Source organism: Dryobates pubescens, chromosome 16, assembly GCF_014839835.1.
Source record: "Dryobates pubescens isolate bDryPub1 chromosome 16, bDryPub1.pri, whole genome shotgun sequence".
Lineage (NCBI taxonomy): Eukaryota > Metazoa > Chordata > Aves > Piciformes > Picidae > Dryobates > Dryobates pubescens.
This window is the reverse complement of record NC_071627.1, coordinates 20,682,709-20,706,251: the sequence shown is the minus strand read 5'-3', so window position 1 is coordinate 20,706,251 and position 23,543 is coordinate 20,682,709. Positions and strand designations below refer to the sequence as shown.

General features: G+C 46.3%; 1 protein-coding gene across 2 annotated transcripts in view; it reads left to right on the top strand.

The window, feature by feature from the left end:
* GRIA1 (glutamate ionotropic receptor AMPA type subunit 1) overlaps window positions 1-23,543 on the top strand; it is a 149,253-nt gene that overhangs the window by 77,076 nt on the left and 48,634 nt on the right. For both annotated transcript variants that reach the window (XM_054168545.1, XM_054168544.1), the window contains exons 4-7: window positions 935-1,119; window positions 6,416-6,469; window positions 20,120-20,281; window positions 21,579-21,746. In XM_054168545.1, coding sequence (XP_054024520.1) covers window positions 935-1,119; window positions 6,416-6,469; window positions 20,120-20,281; window positions 21,579-21,746 — 569 coding nt within the window. The remainder of the gene's footprint in view (window positions 1-934; window positions 1,120-6,415; window positions 6,470-20,119; window positions 20,282-21,578; window positions 21,747-23,543) is intronic.

The window sequence follows — 23,543 nt, the reverse complement described above, 5'->3', positions numbered from 1 at the left end:
GGGAGATACTGTCTAACTTTCTAAACCACAAACAGAAGTTAGTGGGCTCATTGCTCTGTGATCCAGTTTCCCCAGCTCTCAGATGCATTTTAAGCTTCAGGCTTGGAGGCTGAGTGCAGAAAGGACTTGTGAAGGACAGCACAGAGGTAAGGGTGATTTGCAGTGCAGTCCTGGAAGCCATCATTAACGGTGACCTGAGGAGACAAAGAGACTATGTAAAATCATCCCACCCTGCTGTCTGTTGTCAGAGGCATGGGCTTGCTGAGCACCCCAAAAGGACTGCAGTAGGCAAGGCTGTCTAGCAGGACTCCAGGACAGTCCTGACTATGTGTACCTGCTCTGGGAGGCTGTGCATGTAATTTAGGAAAGATCCTTTTAAAAACAATGAAGTTTTCTGGTGAGTTGCTAAGAGAACCAGGGACACTGAATATGATTGTGTGTTGTGATTGCTGAGGGTGTTCTTAACCCTAACAGCACGCAGCCTAAAGAGATCAAAGGTGGGAAAGAAACTATAGCCTGGAGAGATCAAATCATTTGGGTAGTGACAGACAAGACAGGGATTAGAGCATTCATCTGAATCCCACAGCAGGGCCTGATCAACAGGACTGGTCAGCTGACTGCAAAGGAAAACTAGGTCTGAAATCATCCTCTTTTTCTGTGCTAGGACAGAAAAAGCAGGAGTTAATAATTCTAGCCCAGCTGTGTTTGGGTAAGGGTTAACCCTCTGTGGTAGTTTCCTCTATGTTGGGGGGAAATCACAACCCACCACTCCCTACTAGCTGCTCTCTGTACTTCTGCTGCACTCTTGGCAATACTGCACCCAGCCTGGCTCGAGGCAGCTCTGCAGCCTGGCAGATGACTGGAAAGATGCCACTGCACAAGCCAAACCTGGTTTTCCCCTTGCTATCCTCTTCCCCCTCTCTTCCCTTCACAGGGTTGTCGGTCCTACAGAAGGTGCTGGACACCGCAGCCGAGAAGAACTGGCAGGTGACCGCTGTCAACATCCTGACGACGACAGAAGAGGGCTACCGTGTGCTCTTCCAGGAGCTGCAGAAGAAGAAGGAGAGGCTGGTGGTGGTGGACTGCGAATCTGAGCGGCTCAACATCATCCTTAACAAGGTTGTGCTGTTGTGGGTCCTCTTGGGCGGGGTCTTGGTCTTGCACACAGGATGGGAAGGGCTGCTTCTCCTCAGACACTTGACTTTATATTACAGAAACTCAAATGTATATTCAGTGGTAATATCTTCATATATTCAGTGGAGTGGGAATACTTTTATTGCCATCTACAACTGCCTGAAGGGAGGTTGTAGCCAGGTGGGGGTTGGTCTCTTCTCCCAGGCAACCAGCACCGGAACAAAAGGACACAGTCTCAAGCTGCACCAGGGGAGGTTTAGGCTGGATGTTAGGAAGAAATTCTTCACAGGAAGAGAGATTTGCCACTGGAATGGGCCGCCCAGGGAGGTGGTGGAGTCACCACCCCTGGAAGTGTTTAAAAATGGATGAGGCACTTGGTGCCATGGTTTAGTTGATCAGATGGTGTTGGGTGATAGGTTGGACTCGATGATCTCCAAGGTCTTTTCCAACCTGGTTAATTCTGTATTCCTGGAGAGGTTTTCCTCCCCATTCTTGTCTGATCTATCTCTTACTGGATGTGGGGTGTATGCATTTCATCAGGATGCTGAGCTTGCAGGTGTTTCTCTGTTGTGTTACTGTGGAAAATGTAAAGCTCTCATGTATTCGTGCTGAGTGAGCTTGGCTGCTCCATGTTCCCTATTTGTTTCACTCCTCTGCTGAGCTCTTTAGACACCTTTAGCCCCTAATAAGTTTGTATTGTGCTAATTCCTCCAAGCAGCATCCACAAGATGTGGTACTGCCATATTCTTCTGAGTTTTTCCTCAATTTCCCCACCTCATGTGTTAGGGTGGATTTGTGAATTGGTATTACCAGACTCCTGGTCCTCCAGCCTCTACAGGCTACATCAAATTCTCACAGCCAGTGTCAGCAGGACAGAGAAGCTTTATGGTACATGTATAGTGTTCTCAGAAGCAGTCTCCAGATCAGGCTACAGCTCACCATCCTCCCAGGGTGTCCAGGCTGTAGCAGGATCTACAGCTAGGAAGACACATTCATTCACAGCCATCTCCTGGCTGCTTTATCAGCTCATGGCCACAAGGCAGTTGAGGTATGCAATAGAGGACTCAGCAGCTAGGTTGTGTGCTCTGCCTTACTTATCCTCAATCTAGGTAGATCTCCCAGTGGAGCAGGTGCAGATTTTCCCCATTCCCTTTCCTCCCTACCTCTCTTAATGCTTTCCTTAAGTCCTGAATATGGACTTCAGTGTACAGGAGACCAATGAAAGCCCATGGACGAATCTCAGTCCACATTTGCGTCTCCTCTTCAACTCCAGACATGATATTTTTCCTTCCCACACCTGCAGCCAAGGCTTTCTTCATCTCTGGGACCTCTGTCTCACACGGCCTGGGAAGGTGCCCCCAGTGCCAGGGAGCTGGTGTGCTGTGACTCCCACTATCCTGCTTCTCATAACCAGCTCATGCTTACCTCATGCTTCACACGCCGCCTTGTCTAAGCTACCTGTCATCTCCTGTCTCTCACTTCAGCTGCTCGCTGTCTGGGGCAAGCACTGCCATTTCACCAGCTGCACGACTCAGTGAGGAGCCCAATCCATCCCTGTTGGAGGTCTCTGTGTGCTAACTCTGTTATATATAACAGCAGAAGAAGTAGCAGTTTGTAACCTCAAAGTAAAGGTCAAGCTCATGAAGGAGAGACTAGATTATTCTGGAGGGTAAAGTCCTTCTACCTGACCGTGGAGTAGCTGCAGTTGAACAGGACCTAGGCAGTGAATTTGGCTTTTCTGCAGACTTTTCCATAGGCTGTATGAGGCTCCTGGGATTAATGATGTTGGGGTTTTAACCCTGGCTTGTCCAACAGCAAGTCAAGTTCTGTAGTCAAATATTATCTACTTTTCTTAATGTGAGCAGGACAAAAAAATTCCTTCTTTCCTTCCATCTTCTTCACAGAACTGGGGCAAGAGTTAAACTTAGATGTAAGTAAAGCTATTAGCAAGGGCAGTAAAAAATGAGATCTTGTGATTATTTGTTCTGCAATGCTGCATAAAGATTCACTCCCTGGGAAAAGAGGGACGGCATTGCACGCTCCTACATTAAACACAGACCAATTCCATCAGACACCCATGCCTGGGAGGTAACACTCAGGTTAGCAACAGGGTTGTGAATAACTTTTTCAGAGCTGTGCAGTCCATTTTCATCCTTGTTTGCCTTCTTGTTCTGAGTCCACAGGGATTTGTGAGAGAGAGCAGTTATCCTAGCTTAAGCAGGGGATTCCAGGTCTTTCACAACATGCAGACAAGCAGAGGGAGTCCAAGATAGTGTTCAGCTCATTATCACATGGAATTCAGCTGGGATTTAAACTCTAGCTGGTGGCCTGTCTCTCAGCTCACTGCACCAGTAGCCTCCGCGTGGATGTTACTGCCCTGTTTGCTGTGTCTCTTGGGGTGTCTGAGGTGTTCAAAGGGCTGCCTCAGCCTCTCAGGGACATTTCAATGCATTTGCCTTCTTCCTGAACAAGCCTGGCTCTGTCTTTCCATGGCTGTGGATTTGAGCTCCCCAGTGAACAGAAGAGCAGGGGATGGCTGCTCATCATCAGTCCCTCACACATACACGCTGGTGCTTGCACACACTTTTCATCTCTTCTCCTCACTCTGTCCAACACAAGTAACCACTTCTGACTCCAGCAAGACGGTCCTCCCATTCTGAAGATCATAGCTCTAAAGGAACCAATGCTCAATGTATTAACAAGAGGTGGGAAAATGACCTGATTTCTTTCTCAGAGGTCTCTCTGTGTCGTGTCTCAAGGGCATGAATTACCTTTGCCAAGGTAACTGTTGTTTATGAGCCAGGCCTTGGTTCAGGGCAGGAGATCCTTAGGAGAGCTTTAATGGGATAAGTAAGTGGTGGGTTGTATTCCATCAAAGCCTGGTATTGTTTCTTCCTTGTCTCTCATTAAAATGAATAACTGGAATCTCTCCTTTGCCACTGCTTTGCTCTTGGAGGATTTCTCTCTAATAGATGTCAACCTGGCCCCCATTAAGAAGTGGGTAATGAAACCTAGGTGGCCCATGTGAGCTATCAGCATGCAGGCCAGCGCAGGCTTTCACCATGTTGAGGCTAAGTGATAAATGCTATTATAACCTCAGCTTGCTGCCTGGGCACATTAAGACTGAGCAAGCATTTTAAAATAAATTAAGATCACAAATAACTGTGTAAAACACAGGAAGCAAGCCTCATAAGTCAGGTGGATGGGCTGCAAGATTAACAGCTCAGGGAAAGCTGGATGGCAGCCCTCTCCGGTTCATCAGCTCTGATACCTCATAAAATAACAAAGGGAGAGTTTGGGCAGGAAAAGCCAATGCCAGCTACTGTTGACACCACAGAAAAGAGGAATTGGATTATAATTCTTAGGCACCCCAGAGCCCCAGAGATGCTTTGTCCTTCCACAAGGTCTGGGACTTAGTGCAAAGGTCAGTCTCAGTTGATAGATGGAACGGTACAAGTCTGCTTCTGCTCTTCACATATGGCTATGGAGGATACTCAGAAAACTCTCTATGATAAGAGTATTTATCTTTGCAGCCTTAGGCATACAGAGGTGTTCTTTTTCCGAGGGCTCCAGACTGCTCAGCAGAAGCCATGGTGAGGAATCCTGTGCAGAGAACCACTGGGCAGTGAAACTGGCGGAGCTGACATCCGTTGAATAAGAAACTGCTACTAAATGAAGCCTGCATTGGAGTTAATTGCCACCCCCACGTTAATGCTGGGAACCAGATGAGTTTTAATGTGCATACAAGAGCACTTCATCAGAGAAAGGCTAAGGCAGATGAACCAGTTGCACAGAGCAAGCATCAGCTCATTTGTACTCCATTTGGAAATCCCTAAATGGCTGCTCATGATAGACTAGGAGTGTTGTCCCATAGGGAGGATCAGTCTGTTCGTGCCCTCATCTGATGCCTCTCAAACACCTGCTGCCAGCCTGGTATCAAGAGGAATCCCAGGCAGACCAATCTCTGGTTGAAGCCAACACAGCAGTCATTTTATTGTCATTCTGGATGTGAGAACCTTTCTGGCCTCGCTGCTGTTTGTGCAGATTCTGCCTGAGTGGTGGCAATGCAGACCATAATTCAGAATCAATTCATACCACGATGCAAATAAGAGGTAGCTTTGCCAGCAAAGAAACCTTATGGAAACAGCACAATTCTCTCAGAAACTGGCAATTATTGTGTTTGTACAGGTTCTGAAGGCATGTCAGTTTGGGCTGTTTTTATCATTATCTTTTTCTTTATGTGGATTGCTTCAAATGTAGACGGTGTCTTTCTCAAGTAACATGAGAAGAATTTAACAGTGCTGCTGGAAATCAATGGAGAGGGATTTCAGTGGCAACAGGCAGTCAGAGAGAATAATGTGATTTTTATCTGTATTCTTTCTCTCTCTATTTTATTATTGTTTTTTAAATTATGGGAGAAAAAGATGGTTAGGGACCATCTGACCAATGAGTCCATCCCCTATAATCACAGGCAAGCCTGCAACAGCTGCTGCCTTTCTACCTAGACAAGGGAAACTTTTCCAGCTGACACACAAGCTCAGATGTTGCAGATCTATAAGCAATTGTGTTGATAAAAGAGAATCAAAACAACTCTGCAGGCATCAGAGAGAAAGGAGTAAGTGACAAAGACCATATGTTGGTCTTTGTGTGTGTAAGTGACAAAGACCATGAACCTGAAGGTATAAATAATCTCAATAAATTTGCAAGGGGGATCCTTTGTGGCTTGCCCAGGTGCCTTTTTCTGAAGATGAGATTTGAAGCTACCCCAATGCACTAAAGGAGAGAAATTGTCCTCTAGTCTGAGCATCCTGACATCAAACCCAGGCAGGCAAGGACTCCAGGTCAGAGGATGTGCACAATAGCTCTTTAGGCTGGCCTGATGTTTCAGCTGCATTCACAGGACAAACTGATCCCAGCTCCTCAATTTGTTCCTTTAGTGTCTGAAATATGAATCTTGTTCAACCTTTAAAACAAACAAACAAACAACCAAAACACTGTTTTTCAACCCCTGAGACAAGTTGGTTTGGGTAGCTTATTCTCCCTGCCTGTGGAATCTGCTTAGGGATCTTGTCCTGTCTAATTTCAGGCTTGCTATTCAAATACCATGTGTGACAGCTCTGTCCTTCCCCTAACAAAATTGCCAACTTTTCTTCTACTGTGTCTTCCTGTCCACAATGGATTTGTCTCATGGGGGAAAAGCAGGAGGAGGGGAAGGGCAGATAAATGCAGCACTTCTTCCACAGATGATCTCTGCTAAATATTCTTGGTTTTCATCTTGCAGATCATCAAGCTTGAGAAAAATGGGAATGGGTACCACTACATTCTGGCAAATTTGGTGAGTTGCCCTCGTTGGTGGGGTTTGGGTTTTGGGGTTGGTTTGGTTTGGTTTTACTAGTTTTGTAAAACACTGCATTTACAGTTACTGAGCTGGACATGTTTTTTCTCATCCACCTTTTGGGTAAAAACAATACCAAAGTCCTTTGTGGTGCTCTGCTTGAGGTGTTTTCTCTTTTGAGATAGCAAGAGTACCCACAGAGCATCCCCAAGGTTGCTGAGGCTTTGTGATGGGTTGGAACTGACTGGCCACCAGTATTGGGCAGTAACAAGGCCATCTTTCTGGAACAGTAGGATTGCTATCCTCTCCCAGAAGGCTGGACAAATTCTCTGCCTAGGGAGTTCTGGGAAGAGGTAAGAGGGAAAGGAATAGCTTCAACCCACAGGGCATCTGGAGGTTTTACACAGCAGAGTTCAAGCCCTCTACTCCCCATATGTGTCTGTCCATCCCAGGAGATGCACAGCAGAGGATGAGCTGGCATCACAGTCTGGGGCTGGGGCTTTTCCCCCCAGGACCCACTGTGCCCATGTTGGGTGAGCCTATGTATAGGGTCTGGAGTTGTTCTTCCCTTCCACAGCTGCATTCACAAGGCAGCACGTCAGCCTCGGGGTAATTAAACTTTAAACTACCAATTAGTCAAGTGGCTGCTGCCATTTCCCTTCTCTCAAGACAACTCTGTAATTTACAAGACAAAAATGGCCACATAATTACCCTGCAATGCCCTGATACCGACCCTGCACTTCTGCACTGGGCACTACCATGTAATTACAAAGTTAAAAATGTTGGGTTGTCCAGGGGGGAGACACTAACTCCAGAGCACCCAGTAGCTTCAGTGGCCATTTAATGGGGAAAAAATAACTATATATATGTATGTATGTATGTATATAATTTGCTTTCACCCAGGTCCCAGTCCTTAGATGTATGCAAAAGTCCTTCCCTGAAAGTTAAGCAGGGAAACTCTCTACAGTGGTTGGAGTGCAAGTGTCTGAGATTTTTAATGTACAACAGTGCAGAAGGCTTAAGGAGATTATCACCACTTCTCTCTGTCAGGCAGGCATGAGATGGTTTAATATTCAAGTGTTGGTGTTTTCTGTCTTCTGATACCACACTCCTCCCGCTTTCAGCCTGAGCAAGTACACTTCTCCCAGCTTTGATTTGTTTTCTTAGTCTTTGCACAAGTGCTGAAAGGACAGAGCTGTCTGGAAGAGGCTGCATACTCAGCCAACATGGGTTATAAATAATTAACTCAGAGCAAAAGGCTTTCCATTTCCCCAGCCCTTCTACAGTGAGATTCTCCTCACATCTGCAGCTCAGTGGAGGGTGAGACCCACAGCGCCTGACAGGACCACCAGAATCCACAGTTAGTAGCTGTGCTTTTCAAGCAGCTTTGATTTGGGAAGAGAGTAGTGAAAGGAATTCCAGCTCTTTCTTTCGGTCTTTCCCACACCTTAAAAACCTGGAGCCAGACTCCAGAGAGAATATTAAAAACAAACAAGCAGACAAAACCCTACAAAATAAACAAACCAACCAGCAGAGAGAGCAGGGAATAATCAGACAACATGGGAAAACTATTAGAGAAGACCAGCACTCCTCAAGGTTAGGAGAAAGTTCTTCGCAGAAAGAGTTGTTGGCCATTGGAATGTGCTGCCCAGGGAGGTGGTGGAGTCACCATCCCTGGAGGTGTTCAAAAAAGGATTGGATGTGGCACTTGAAGCCATGGTTTAGTTGTCATGAGGTGTTAAGTACTAGGTAATAGGTTGGTCTTGATGATCCCTGAGGTCTTTTCCAACCTTGTTGATTCTATGACTCTGTGATTCTATGAATGCCCTTTCCATGGCAGAAACCTTTGGGATTCTGCTGCGCACACAGGCAGGTTCAGGCACTAGAACTCAGATGAGTTTCTGTGCTGTGCTGCCCCCACAGGAGAGCTACTCACCAGTCAGTTCAGCGAGAATGGCAAAAGGACCTCTTGTTTCTGAGGCCATATGGCAGTGAGGAAGGACAGCAAGCCTTCCTTTGTGGGGGTGTTAGAAAGGACTGGCAAAATGTGGGAAGTTGGTGTCTAGCAGGGTTGAACTATAGCGTGGGGGCTCTGATCCAAGAGATCACTGTAGGTTTTACCCTCTTCTAAGGACAGCTCATTGCTGGATTTAGAGCCTTCAGAGGGTGTAACGTGCTGTAATTTATTCCCACTGAGTCATACCCATAGTGGATAGACCTTAAACACCCCTGATTTTCCCCTGGTAGACAAGTCGTAAGAAGCCAGGGCGTGCACTGCCCACACACGCACACATGTACCCTCATGTGCACACCTAGCAAACAGCCTGGTTTTGTGGAACTGGCTAATTCTGGAGTGCTGGGTCATAGGAGAATAAATTAAGAACTAAAAACTGCAAGTGCCTGAACATTTCCAGATGAATTAGTTTTTGTCCTCCATGTTGGCTGATGGAGTCCTGATTTTAGGGCTCTCATCCTATATGAAGATAAGGCTCCCAACACTGGACTGGGACAGACTCTGCCTTCCATGAATAGAATAGAATAGAACAGAACCCATGGAGGGTTCTGCAGGTCTTATTCAGGTCTTACTTTTCCCTTGTATGCTTGTTCAGAGCTGTACTCAGCCAAAACCCAGCCAGCAGTACACTACTGCCCACTTACAGCAGCTCCAAACTGATTCTAGAGCAGGAATGCAAAGCAAGTCTACAACTGTTTTCTACAACTACCTGAAAGGAGGTTGTAGCCAGGTGGGGGTTGGTCTCTTCTCCCGGGCAGCCAGCACCAGAACAAGAGGACACAGTCTCAAGCTGCACCAGGGGAGGTTTAGGCTGGAGGTGAGGAAGAAGTTCTTCATAGAAAGAGTGATTGGCCATTGGAATGGGCTGCCTGGGGAAGTGGTGGAGTTGCCATCACTGGAGGTGTTTAGGAAGAGACTGGATGAGGCACTTGATGCCATGGTTTAGTTGATTAGGTGGTGTTGGATGATGGGTTGGACTTGATGATCCCAAAGGTCTTTTCCAACCTGGTTAATTCTCTTATATTCTATTCAAGTGAGTGTGCAAGGCAATGCACAGCTTGAATAAGACCTACAGAACCCTCCATGGGCACATTCTGAACATGAAGGAATTCCCTGTCTGGTCACAGACAATTCATGAGCAAATTGGAACTGGCTTCCATTAATCACTTCTCGTTTGCCTGGCGTTTGCTGTCAGGTGAGCTGCAGCAAGGCACCAAGCAGAATTTCACCAGTAACAGCAAACAAAAGCTAGTATTTCTTAGGGGGAACAGCTTTCTTTGTCAGGGAAATTGCTGTTGCCAAGGTGAGATGGTAATATTTCTGCGTTCACCAACAAATGAAACCGTTCTGCACCTTAGGCCATGGGCAAACATTCTTCTCCGAACCTGCTACAACTGTTAAAGACACAACCTGTCATGTCTGCTCAGCCTTGCCTGCCCCACAAATAGAATCATAGAGTCATAGAATCATAGAATCAATGAGGTTGGAAAAGACCTCAGGAATCATCAAGACCAACCTATCACCCAACACCTCCTGACTACCTAAACCATGGCCTCAAGTGCCACGTCCAATTCGTTCTCAAACACCTCCAGGGACGGTGACTCCACCATCCCCCTGGGCACAAAGCTCTGTGTGCAACATCACTGCCCTGCCACGGTTCTTGGGAGCATCCCTGCCTCTCCTTGAGGCTTATTTGACATTCTCTGTGGCTTTTGCAGATTCATGAAAGCTTGCTCCTTGAGTGGTACCCATTAGAGCTACCCCAATTAGCTTTTACCAGCTGCCAGCCTGGGTATTCATCATGTATATTGGTATATGGGGGGTTGTAATCGCATCTCTCCCTCTCTCCCTCTTTCTTTCTGTATCTCTATTTTCCTTTTCAGCAGCCAAAGAGGTTTGGCAACTGTAAGAAGTGTTTGTTTTAGTGAGTCTTATTTTCTCTAAGCTTTGTTCTCAGCCTTTGAAAGCATCAGTCTAGCAAACACAAAGAAAAAAGAGAGAAAAAGGCAACAACAAAACCAACAAACCAGTCAATGCTATCAGAGGAACAAGCTTAGAAACTTCTGGGATTCCTTTCTTTTGATGTTACTGGCTTTTCCCCCCATAACCTTGCCTTCATCTATCTGTTTGTCCTGTGCCAGGGATGTAGGCTGACTACCATCAGCAGTGGGAGAACATCAGCTCTCTTGGGCAGAGGAAAATCTTTGTCTTAAAATAAGTAACATTTGTGTGACCTGTCTTTAAAAGGAAAGTTTAAAAGGCAGCTGCCACATGCAATATTTTAGCCTTTTTGTCTTTCCTGGTGCATTAGTCCAAGTTGTTCCTTTAGCAAATGCTCTTGTTTGAAGTTGAATAGATAAGTGTATGAGATTGCTGATGCTAGGGGTAGCAGGGCAAAGTAAAGATAAACCCAGACCTGATTAGCAGAGGTAAGCATTTTTCTCCTGTGCCATTTTCCATCAGCATGTGTCAGCACTGAGTTAGGCCACGGACTGTCTCACTTAGCCAGCAGCTGTGGTAGCTTTGGAGGTGACCAGCACAGCAGCTTTGCCAGCAGATTGACTTGTGCAGGACTCAGAAAAAATGTGTTGGTGTTCAGCCATGCTTTAGATGAGCCTCTGTTTTTCACACTGGTGAAAATGGGAGAACTTTTTCACAGCAATGAATAGAATAGAATAGAATAGAATAGAATAGAATAGAATAGAATAGAATAGAATAGAATAGAATAGAATAGAATAGAATTAATTGAATAGAATAGAATAAACTAGGTTGGAAGAGACTTTCAAGATCATCATGTCCAGCCCATCATCCAACTCCATCTAATCAACTAAACCATGGCACCAAACACCCCATCAAGTCTCCTCCTAAACACCTCCAATGATGGTGACTCCACCGCCTCCCAATACAGCACATTCTAATGGCCAATCACTCTCTCTATGAAGAATTTCTTCCTAGCATCCAGTCTAAACCTCCCCTGGCAAAGCTTGAGACTGTGTCCTCTTGTTCTGGTGCTGATTGCCTGGGAGAAGAGACCAACCCCCACCAGTCTACAACCTCCCTTCAGATAGTTGTAGAGAGCAATAAGGTCTCCCCTGAGCCTCCTCTTCTCCAGGCTAAGCAACCCCAGCTCCCTCAGCCTCTCCTCACAGGGCTTGTGCTCCAAGTGGCTTAGATACAGTGACCTAAACCTGACGTCAGGTGCAGTCAGTGAAGAAGAGGTCTCCTCCTAAATTGGTTGTCAAAAAAAGATGTCCACATCCCCAGAGAGCAAAGTTCTGCCAGCACAGGCAGGGATAAGCTCCCTGGAAGCAATGCAGCGCATATACATCCTGCAGCATGTGCTGTGGCCATGTGGGGAGGGTCTGTTGTGCCCCTGCTGGGTACCAGCCTGGAGCAAGAAGCTGTACCTGAAGCACCAGCCCTGTGTTGATGGCTCTGCTCCCAGCACTGAGTCCCTGATTCAGCTTGCCTGGAGCTAAAATATTGCAGTTCTCAGTCTCCCATCATCTTGAGAGCTGCCATGTGTATTTTAATCATCCTCAGTTCTTAACGCTGTCTTCTGCCCCCTGAAGTATTGCTGACTGAAGGTACAAACAAGGTCAGCAGTACTTGGGTTTGCATCTCTAACTGTTTGGTGGGAGTCTCCAAAAGGATGTGCCCAGCACCCGGCTCCTTCTCCTGGTGAGATTTCAAGACGCCTGGTCTTGCAGAAATGATATTCTTGTGTTGGAAAGAGATGGCTCAAGTTATTTTTAACTTTCTAAAATTATGCCAGTTAGACCTTTCCTCTTCCTGAGAGGGTGGTGCAAGCTAGCTCATGAGAACACAAGGTTTTCCAGGCAGATGAAGACAATATAATGCATCTGCGAAACTTCTGAGGTCTGTGTTTCGTTTCCAAGAAGCTTTTCTGCCCCGATTCAAAGATTGTCAAGAAGTCCTTACAGCATTATGTCATCTGAACTTCTGATAGTAAAAGATAAAGCACTGCCCTGACTTAATCTTTGCTTGAATTAGAGCATCTTATGCAACAGAATGTCACCTGGGTTTGCTACAAAAGTTGCCCACATGGTAAAATATGAATTGCAACCATGGAAGGAATTTTGCAGTGGCTAACGAGGGCTCAAAAATATGAGTGACTTACTGTGGCTTTAAAAAACCCACTGAGCATCAGGTGAGTAACTGACAGACTATATTAGAGCTGTTGGAAAGGAAAATGTGTTTGCTTAAATCTCAGCAAAAGGGTGTTAAAATAACAGACTTCCTCAGCCATTTGCAGCCTCCTAATCCATTACCCTAGCTCAGCTGGCAAAGGATGATGTGTAAATCTGTAGTATCTCCCTCATGGTGGTGCCATTGGTGGGGTGTGTTTTTTTCCCTAATCAAAACTTGCCTTGCTTCAGCTTCTTCTATCAGATGTACACTTTTACCTGCTAGACCAAATATTCACTGCTGTCCTTGTAAACCGTGAGCAGGTCATCCCTAAATCACAGCTTTGATTGAAGCCCTGGCATCTGTACTACACAGCACGTTCCCCAAACCTTTAAATCAATGTCTACTCTGAAAACACTCTAGAGCACAAACACCTAGGGCATCTGCCCCTACACCTGGACTGAGCTTTCCAATGATCATTTCTGCCCAGAATGTGCTGCAGCAGGGGGATAGAACTGATGTAGGTAACATTGCAAAGGAGATCTGTAGAGTTGTATCAAAAAGGAAGAAAGGTTACTGGCCATTTGCAGTCCCATGTCCTTGAAGAGTGGATTGTCACTTGTCTTGGTGTGCTTTGCAGCCACAGACCAGGACAAAACATATTCATCAAACTGCAGGACTGGGAGCATCTGATAGTGCCCCCCTCCTACCATCTTTCTATTCCCTTTCTTCTCCACTTACTCCTCTGCTCCAGCGAGGACTTGCATGTTTTGGTGCCACAATGAGGTCTGACACATTAATAATTCTGCAGAAGAGAAGAAGGCCTCTCCTGTTAGAAGACATTCTGGAACAAGACTCGAGCAGATGGGCTCTTTTTTTGACATAGCCTCCTTTTTTAATGGAATGTGATGGGAGTGAGGAATGATGCCTCAGTGGTGAGGTATTTGGTATGTTAGGGATGCTCTGGCTGCAAACACTCAGCTTCTTGCTCCCTGCAGAAAGGCACTGCTGTACCTTGGACTGACAGGAGCCACTTTGCATTCCCTCAGCTGGTCTACAGCCCTTCAGAAACAATTGGTTTGCTTTGCAAAGTTTCTTATAATCATAAAGTCTGCTAGGAGGAAAGTCTGTCGTTACAAGCCATACAGGGGTAGCACCTAAAGAGAGCCGGCTCAGTTTCCCACCTCTGCCACAGGTTTCTGTGGCACTTACCCAAGCTCAGGGAGAATTGCTGAAGTACTTTTTGTTTAAAAAGGAATATTTCAGCTGTGCTGCTTATGAAAAATAAAACAAATGGGAAAAAAAAAGACTCCAGTGCCTTTATCCAAAAGAGAAAGTGACTGAAAAAACCTAACACTCATTCCTGGGGTAAAGAGATTGTGTTAGATTCAGCCAGCCTCCGAGCAATTCAACAGAATTGCTCATCTCCTCATTCAGAGATGAGCTTTGGCACTCTCAGGAGGAGGATCTGGAGGGCTCAGAAGATACAGAGGGAGAAGAAAAACCAACAGGACTTCTCAGAAATGTGGCAGCCTTCGAGGAGACTTTCTAAGGTCCTTTCTCTCTGGAAAAGCCAAGACTTGCAGCAAAAGCACAGAGATGTTTAAGCTGGGCTGCAGGGAGCTTTATGAGACGATAAGCTGCAGCCTGCTCAGAGCTCAGCCCTTGCTGCCTGTTGCTGCAGCTTCAAAGGCAAGATTATACTCCAGGAGGGACCCTGCTGAGAAAGCACCAGCAATTAAAACCAATTTGGTGAAACACAGAGAGAATTTGAAGGTGTCGGTCGGTGGCCATCTGCCTGTCAAAGTCTGGGAACAGAGGAAAGGCTGCAGCATTCCCGTGGGCTGAGATGATGTCCTAGAAGGAGCAATGCCACCCAGCGTGGCAAAGGAGGCAGAGGTTTAGGGTGGTGAAGCAGTGAAATGTGAAGGTGGAAGGAGACAAGCAGGGAAATACGAGGCGCTGGCAGATTTGAGGAGGGTCATGCACAAAGGAACAAGGCTTTCCCTATCCCATCTGACAGCTGTCTGCACTGCCCACTCGATTTCTTAGCACCTTATGGTGCTCAGGGTGAGAACAAGGAGCTGTGTCATTTCTGGGGAACTTTCCTTTCAAGGCAGATCCTTCGTGGATCAGTTAATCAAGATGGATACATGAGGCCCATTTCAGATCATCAGTTTTCCTGCATTATGTATTACCTTTGATGACTGAACCCACAAGTGGTAGAAAGGAATACAAATGTGTGACTGCTGACACCTCTCCCAGCAGCCATGGCACAAAATCAGACACTAAAGCAACCTATGGCTGAAAAATGTGTTCCATTTAGGAACAGCATAAAGAGCAGATGCAGCAAGGAAAACACAACCAGTAAAAAACCTTTCCCAATACTTCTCTGCTTCCTATTTGAAGGCATGAGGTCTGAAACAGCTGCCTATGTTATTTACTAGCAGCAGGACTTCAGCATGGAATCGCTTTGTGAGGTTCATTAAGGAAGAGAGAAGAGTCCACAGCACAGGCTAAAGAGCAGGTTTCCTCCATTTGAAGTGAGCCTGGCTGCTGCTTGAGCTGTGTGTTGCAGATGCTGTGAGTCAGAGCAGACGTGGAGGAGGGAGGCTGTCTCAGCCCATCAGTGTGGATGGGTCCAGATTTCTGTGCTTTATTGTCAGCCTGCTAATTTGATGGCGTTCAGAGAAAGCCTTGAGCTCTCCAGGCACAGGCAAGGCAGGAGGCTGTGTTCTCTGGGTTGCTGAGATGGTTTTGCAAAGTGAGTTTAAATCAAAGGGACAGCTAATTCTGCTGTGGGGCAGAGGGTGGGCTAGCTGATGTGCTGTCCCTTCCAGCCTGGTTTTGATGGTTCCCAGAAAGAACTGTGCCTGCAGAAGTGATGTCTGCCCCGGAGTGCCTGTGTTTTGGGCAGTGACCCTATCTGGGGTCCTGGGCAGCTCTGTGTTGCTTTTGGGTCCTGCTGTGCTGGCACAGTGCCTAGGCTGGAGCCTGATCTCAGAATCACAGAATCACCAAGGTTAGAAGAGACCTCAAAGATCATCAGGTCCAACCTGTCCTTGCATTCCTTCTCTTCCTCCCCATGGAATTGGCAGTGGTGTGTAGGGAGATATTGCATGTCCAGCAGACGAGTCCCAAATGATTCAGGTCTGAAGAGCCTGAAGAAAGTCACACATCACCAAATTCCAGGGGCTCAGCTTGTTTCCCTCAACAGCCCACAGTGCTCCAGATAGGGCTGCAAAGTGACATTTTCCCACTCTTCATTGGCAAATCTGTGGAATGTTGACCACTCCATGGCTCTGGGACCACAGAGTTCCTATGGATTACATTGCTGCAGCACTGTTCACCTCTTGCTCTGCATCATTGGAGGGAAAAAGGAAGCATTTCACTACCTGAAAGGAGGTTGTAGCCACGTGGGAGTTGGTCTCTTCTCACAGGCAACCAGCACCAGAACAAGAGGACACAGTCTCAAGCTGCACCAGGGAAGGTTTAGGCTGGTTGTTAGGAAGAAGTTCTTCATAGAAAGAGTGATTGCCCATTGGAATGTGCTGCCCAGGGAGGTGGTGGAGTCACCATCTCTGGAGGTGTTTAGGAAGAGACTGGATGAGGCACTTGGTGTCATGGTTTAGTTGATTAGATGGTGTTGAGTGATAGGTTGGACTTCATGACCTCAAAGGTCTTTTCCAACCTGGTTAATTCTATTCTATTCTATTCAAGTGAGTGTGCAAGGCAATGCACAGCTTGAATAAGACCTACAGAACCCTCCATGGGCACATTCTGAACATGAAGGAATTCCCTGCCTGGTCACAGACAATTCATGAGCAAATTGGAACTGGCTTCCATTAATCACTTCTCGTTTGCCTGGCATTTGCTGTCAGGTGAGCTGCAGCAAGGCACCAAGCAGAATTTCACCAGTAACAGCAAACAAAAGCTAGTATTTCTTAGGGGAAACAGCTTTCTTTGTCAAGGAAATTGCTGTTGCCAAGGTGAGATGGAGTCACCATCCCTGGAGGTGTTCAAAAAAGGACTGGAGGTGGCACTGGAAGCCATGGGTCAGTTGGTCATGAGGTGTTGGGTGATAGGTTGGACTTGGTGATCTCTGAGGTCTTTTCCAACCTTATTGATTCTATGATTTCATGATTTCTGTGCTGATTCTTTCCCAGATGGGTTGATACTAAACATATTGCTGCACAAGCACATCTGCTGCCCCTCAGTAGTGGGTTGCAGTCTATCCTTAGCCCACTTTTCAGAATTTCTTTTCTGTTTTCCAATTATGGCCAACTGAAAACCAGATAAGAGTTAGTACAAGGCAACAGATGACTGATGACATCTTTACTTGTAAATATTGTCATTCTCCTGCTTCCTACAAGCACTGACTGATATTCCAGAAAGGCAGATATGTGTATTTAATCTCTGATGTCACTTTGTGAATAGAAGCATTTTGAAGAGGCAGACAGCTTGCATAATATTTGATCTTTTCCTGTTTATGTGTTAGCCAGCCAGAGTTCCCCTCCTGTGGGAACTGTTTTCTAAAACACCTGACCTCTAGTGGTCCCAGTTCATTGGCTTCCATGTCACCCAGGCCTGCTCTGAGGAGATTTCAGTGGTGCAGTGATTACAATCCCTTTGTATTTAGGACTGTTCCTATACTGATCTTGTACTGGGGCATGTGGAGGAGGGATAGCAGGTAAAAACAGGCCTTTCAGCAGTTGATAACAGCCAAAATGCAAGGATGTATTCAAGGTTAATGACACACTCTATGGTCTCAACAAATGGAAAATCTTCAGAGGTCTCCACACTTCTTAAAGAACCTCAATGATGGAAAAAAAATCAGTGTTGGGGGGGAGGGAAGTAGAGCCTCTCTCAAGAAATAATTCCTTGTCTCTGTGGAAATTATTTTAACATCTGGCATCAGATGAACTCCAATGAATAGTATTATTATTCACCTGGGGGTACTGGTTGACAGTAGGCTGAACATGAGCCCGCAGTGTGTCCAGGCAGCCAAGAAGGCCAATGGCATCCTGGCCTGGATCAGGAACAGTGTGGCCAGCAGGAGCAGGGAGGTCATTCTGCTCCTGTACACTGCACTGGTTAGGCCACACCTCGAGTACTGTGTCCAGTTCTGGGCCCCTCAGTTTAGGAAAGATGTTGACTTGCTGGAGCATGTCCAGAGAAGGGCAACAAAGGTGGTGAGGGGTTTGGAGCACAGCCCTGTGAGGAGAGGCTGAGGGAGCTGGGGTTGCTTAGCCTGGAGAAGAGGAGGCTCAGGGGAGACCTTCTTGCTGTTTACAACTCCCTGAAGGGAGGTTGTAGCCAGGTGGGGGTTGGTCTCTTCTCTCAGGCAACCAGCATCAGAACAAGAGGATACAGTCTCAATCTGCACCAGGGGAAGTTTAGACTGGATGTTAGGAAGAAATTCTTCGTGGAAAGAGTGATTGCCCCTTGGAATGTGCTGCCCAGGGAGGTGGTGAAGTCACCATTGCTGGAGATGTTTAGGAAGAGACTTGATGGGGTGCTTGGTGCCATGGTTTAGTTGACTAGATGGTGTTGGATGATGGGTTGGACTCAATGATCTTGAAGGTCTCTTCCAACCTGGTCTGGTCTATTCTGTTCTGTTCTATTCTATTCTTGAACACTTGCTCCAGTTTCAGAGTGCATTGGTTTGGGGAAACCAGTGAAGGAGAGTGCTTTCAAGTGTTGCTGTCTCCTCACTGGTGTCATAATATTCTTTTTATTTTATACATTTTTGGATTGACTTCTCCTGTTTAAATCTGCTAGTTGAGAGGGCTAAATACACCAGGCATCCTACTCATACTCTATTGTGAACTTGGACTTTTGTTCCTGCTTTTGCAGACCTTCCAAGGAGGAGCTGGTGGCACAAACTTCTTCAAGTTGCTGCGCTGTAGTTTCTTTTGACAGATCCTTTTTCCCCTGAGTACCTCCCATGAGCAAAATGGCAGTGTAGCCATGAATAACCAGTTGGCAACCTGTGAGGTCTCTTTTACTGAACCTTAGGAGCTCTGTGTGTCAAAAAACTCTTGGCCTGAAATGCATTAAGATGTCAGGGACAATTATCCTGCTGCATTTCCTACTCACTAATCACAGCCCTGGCTTTCTGAAACCCCTGCACTAACAATTACAAACAAGATTGATGTGGGTTTAAGCCAGCATTCTGAGAAATACTTACACACAAAAAATAACCTTTTTTTTCCCCTTTTAAGCCTAAATCACTGCACTTTAAAGCAAAACAAATCACCCATTTAGAGCATCTGTACACCTGTGTCAAACCCTCAGCCTTGTAAGTGGATGCTAAACGGCTTGCAAAAAGCAGGAAGGAAAAATGAGGAAGTCTTTAAAGTCACTTTTAACTCCCTTGGTCTGATGCTGATGTGAGAGGGCAGTTTAGTTGCAGAAGGAAGAAATGTTTCCTAAGCTGGCTGGTGTATGTGTAGATAGGCAGGACTCCTGTTAGCAACCTAGCAGTGTCCCCCTGATGAGCTTCTCCTTCTCCCAGGGATCAGTGCTGGGCCCCATCCTGTTTAATATCTTCACTGATGATCTGGATGAGGGGGTTGAGTCAGTCATCAGCAAATTTGCAGATGACACCAAGTTGGGAGCAGGTGTTGATCAGTTAGAGGGTAGAAAGGCTCTGCAGAGGGACCTTGACTGGCTGGACAGATGGGCAGAGTCCAACATGATGGCATTTAACAAATCCAAGTGCTGGGTGCTGCACTTTGGCCACAACCCAAAACAGTGCTACAGGCTGGGGTAAGAGTGGCTGGAGAGCTGCCAAATAGAGAATGACCTAAGGGTACTGACTGACAGCTGGCTGAACATGAGCCAGCAGTGTGCCCAGGTGGCCAAGAAGGCCAATGGCATCCTGGCCTGCATCGGAAATAGTGTGGCCAGTGGGAAAAGAGAAGTCATTTTGCCTCTGTACTCAGCACTGGTTACGTCACACCTTGAGTCCTGTGTCCAGTTCTGGGCCCCTCAGTTTAAGAAGGACTTTGAGACACTTGAAGGTGTCCAGAGAAGGGCAACGAGGCTGGGGAAAAGCCTTGAGCACAGCCCTGTGAGGAGAGGCTGAGGGAGATGGGGTTGCTTAGAGGACGCTCAGGGGAGACCTTATTGCTTTCTACAACTACCTGAAGGGAGGTTGTGGCCAGGAGGAGGTTGGTCTCTTCTCCTAGGCAACCAGCACCACAACAAGAGGACACAGTCTCAAGCTGCACCAGGGAAAGCTTAGGCTGGAGGTGAGGAGAAAGTTCTTCCCACAGAGAGTTGTTAGCCATTGGAATGTGCTGCCCAGGGGGTGGTGGAGTCACCACCCCTGGAGGTGTTCAAGAGGGGACTGGACGTGGCACTTGGTGCCATGGTTTAGTAGTCATGAGGTGTTGGGTGACGGGTTGGACTTGGTGATCTTTGAGGTCTTTTCCAACCTTATTGATTCTATGATTCTGATTCCTGTTTCTCTTCTGCACTAGGGATTCATGGACATCGACCTGACCAAATTCAAGGAGAGTGGAGCCAATGTAACTGGCTTCCAGTTGGTGAATTACACAGATGCTGTTCCTGCCAGGATCATGCAGCAGTGGAGGAATAATGATGCCAGGGAACATCCTCGTGTGGACTGGAAGAGGCCAAAGGCAAGTGGTATAATAAACCATTTAATTCAGAATCTGTCTGGCTCAGCTCAGGTTATGCTCACCTCTTTGTAATTGCACAGGGGGTCTTTAATCTCACTCTGAAAACCTGTCACTTCATGTAATTATGAACATCATCTCTTCCAGGTGCCTCAACATTGTCTATATTTTACTAGCAGGACTTGCTGCCTGCTAAAAAAATACACAAGTTAGCATCTTCACTCACCCTCCTCAAAAAGAAGGATCAAGCACCTTATAAAGTTCAATATACCAAAAAAAAAGAAGCTGCACTAACTCCTTAACCTTTGATTTGTTTATTACATCTCCAGTGAAAATGAAGTGTTTCTAGATGCCTTTTCTGGGCTGAGTGTAAAGCAGAAGGGAAAATATACTTTAGTTCCTAGCACAAAGAGTCATAGAATGATAGAGATGTTTCATTTGGAAATGACCTCTAAAATCCTCAAGTCCAACCATTAAACCAACACCACCATGCTCACTAAACCCTGCCCTGAACTGCCATGTCTACAGGTTCTTTTAAATACCTCCAGGGCTGGTTACTCCACCACCTCCCTGGGCAGCCTGACCACTCTTGAGATCTTCAGATCCTGAAGCTGTCAAGGGGCAGGGAAGTGTAGAGGTTGGGTGTTTGGGTTTTTTTCTATCCAGCAACTGAAAACAAATACACTTGTGAGAAGCACTCAGTGATAGAAATGTCAGCTTTGGAAGTACCAGTTAAAGAAAGTCACAAACAAATAAATCAGTAGGTGATGACAGGAAAAGGACTTAGTCTAATGGTTCCTATTCACACCAGAGTTTTACACTAGATTTTGTGCAAGTTTCTGCTTGAATTAACTCTTTTTTTTTCCCCTTGCATGTTAGAGTTTCCTAGCCTGCCTCTCTGAGCAGAAAGGGTCACTTGTGGTTTGATTTTGTGTGCCTACATTTACACTGTGTAAATGCATTCCTTAAAAGTTCAGCTCAATGATTTTCATTAAACAGGCTCAGGTAACAAGGGAATGGCCTTGAAGGCAGAGTCCTCTCCAGACAGTGCCATCTGCAGCTAGGTTAAAGCAAAGCTATCCTTAGCTCCGCATCAGGAGCTTCTCCTTCACTCTCCCACCGCCTGGAAGAGAAGGCACCAACTTTCACAACAGGACAGACAGGGTGCAAGACACTGTTGAACTTGATAGATGTGGAAAGGGGCAAATCATCTGAAAAGTTTCTGTGAGGCGAACCAGTGCAGCACGCCTGAGGTCAGCACAGCCTAACAGACAACATAAAGCTCCTCTTCTCTTTCTAGTACACGTCCGCCCTAACATACGACGGGGTCCGGGTGATGGCTGAGGCGTTTCAGAACCTGCGGAGGCAGCGGATCGACATCTCCCGCCGCGGCAACGCCGGAGACTGCCTTGCCAACCCGGCCGTGCCCTGGGGACAAGGCATTGACATCCAGAGAGCCCTGCAGCAGGTTCGAAACCCAATCGATGTGTGCACTGCAAGGATGCTGAATGCAGCCTGGGGGTTGGCGGGGACGGGAGGGGTGATTAGCAGCAGAAGTGACTCGCTCGGGGTGAGGAGCTGATCCTCCCGGATTAGAGCCAGGACTCTTTCTAAAGAGTTCAGGGGTGTACCCAGCAAATGCTTCTTCTCTTGGTACTACCTGGATTTGCTTTGTCTTCTCTAACTTCTGTTGGCATTCTGGAACAGGAAATCCAAAATATTATCCCATAAAATCCTGGGTATCAGGTTTTATTATAGAATGGGTTGGGTTGGGAGGGACCACTGAAACTCATCTAGTCCAGCCCCCAAGCTCCCCTTCCCGAAAGAGAGACTTGCTCAGACCCTGTATTTTTTTTGGAGCTCCTTGGAGTCTCTGAACTCAGCTCCATTTCCAGGCTGCTAATGAAGCTTGAAACGACATAAATTTTACCATATGTGTTAGCTGTCATCAAAATGTTCTCAAAGCCCAGATTATAGCTGGTTGCATACTGTGAGGATGCATGAAAGTCTTAATAGTGGCCATTTAGATATCTAAATCTTTCCCTTCTAGTTTTTTTGTTCCCTCATCCTGCATAAAACTTCAGCTTTCTGAATAAACAAAACTGCTGCATGAAACTTAGAGCAGGAACAAAACAATACACCCTCAGCAAAGACTTAGGAAGGTAGAATATTTCATTCCAAGATTGACATTAATTTCTAGCACTTTCCCCACCCTGTGTTTTTGTTTAGGTAAAAAATAGATGGATTCCTTGGAAATACTGCTAGTTCAGTGTTACCCAAATATAGCCCACCCCATCTTCTTTCCTGAAGTGTGAAGAAGGCAAGGAGAAAATTTGGTTAATTTGCATCCTATGTAAATTTCCCCATGTGTTTTGTTTTGATTTGGTTTTGGCTTCCTGATGAACAGCAATCCTTTCAAAACCAAATCTTGCCTCTGATTTGATTTCGTTGTCGGGATTCAATTTGTTCCCAGGCATGTCGCTGCCTTTGGGTACGACCTTGGGCAAATCACTGTCATGCGGTCTCCAAACCCCTTATAATGAAATCAGCCTCCTTGATACATTGGGGAGATTGGTTACCTCATAAACATGAATCCTTGGAAGTCTTCTGATGAGCAGTGGATTCTCAAACATTTTCCTTTATTGACAGACTGAAAGAGTTGGGGCTGTGCAGTCTGGAGAAAAGAAGGCTCTGAGGTGACCTAATTGTGGCCTTCCAGTATCTGAAGGGGGCTACAGGAAGGCTGGGGAGGGAATTCTCAGGATGTCAGGCAGTGATAGGACTAGGGGGAATGGAATGAAGCTGGAGGTGGGGAGATTCAGGCTGGAGGTGAGGAGGAAGTTCTTCACCATGAGAGTGGTGAAGCCCTGGAATGGGTTGTCCAGGGAGGTGGTTGAGGCCCCATCCCTGGAGGTGTTTAAGCCCAGGCTGGATGAGGCTCTGGCCAGGCTGATCTAGTGTGAGGTGTCCCAGCCCATGGCAGGGGGGTTGGAATAGATGATCCTTATAGTCCCTTCCAACCCTGACTGATTCTATGATGCTATGAATTTATGAGAACAGGATACCAAAAGTAGACTTGATTAGAAAATGCAATTTGGTGTGTCCTGGGGGCGGGGGGGGAAAAAAATCATCTCCTGAAGTTTCCTCAGCTCTTCATTAAAACAGCTTAAAAACTTCATTTTTTCAGCTGTGTTTGGGCAAGGAACCTGAAGAGCTTTTTGCAGAAGTTGTTTACCATCCAAAAAAAAAATAAAACAACCCCAGC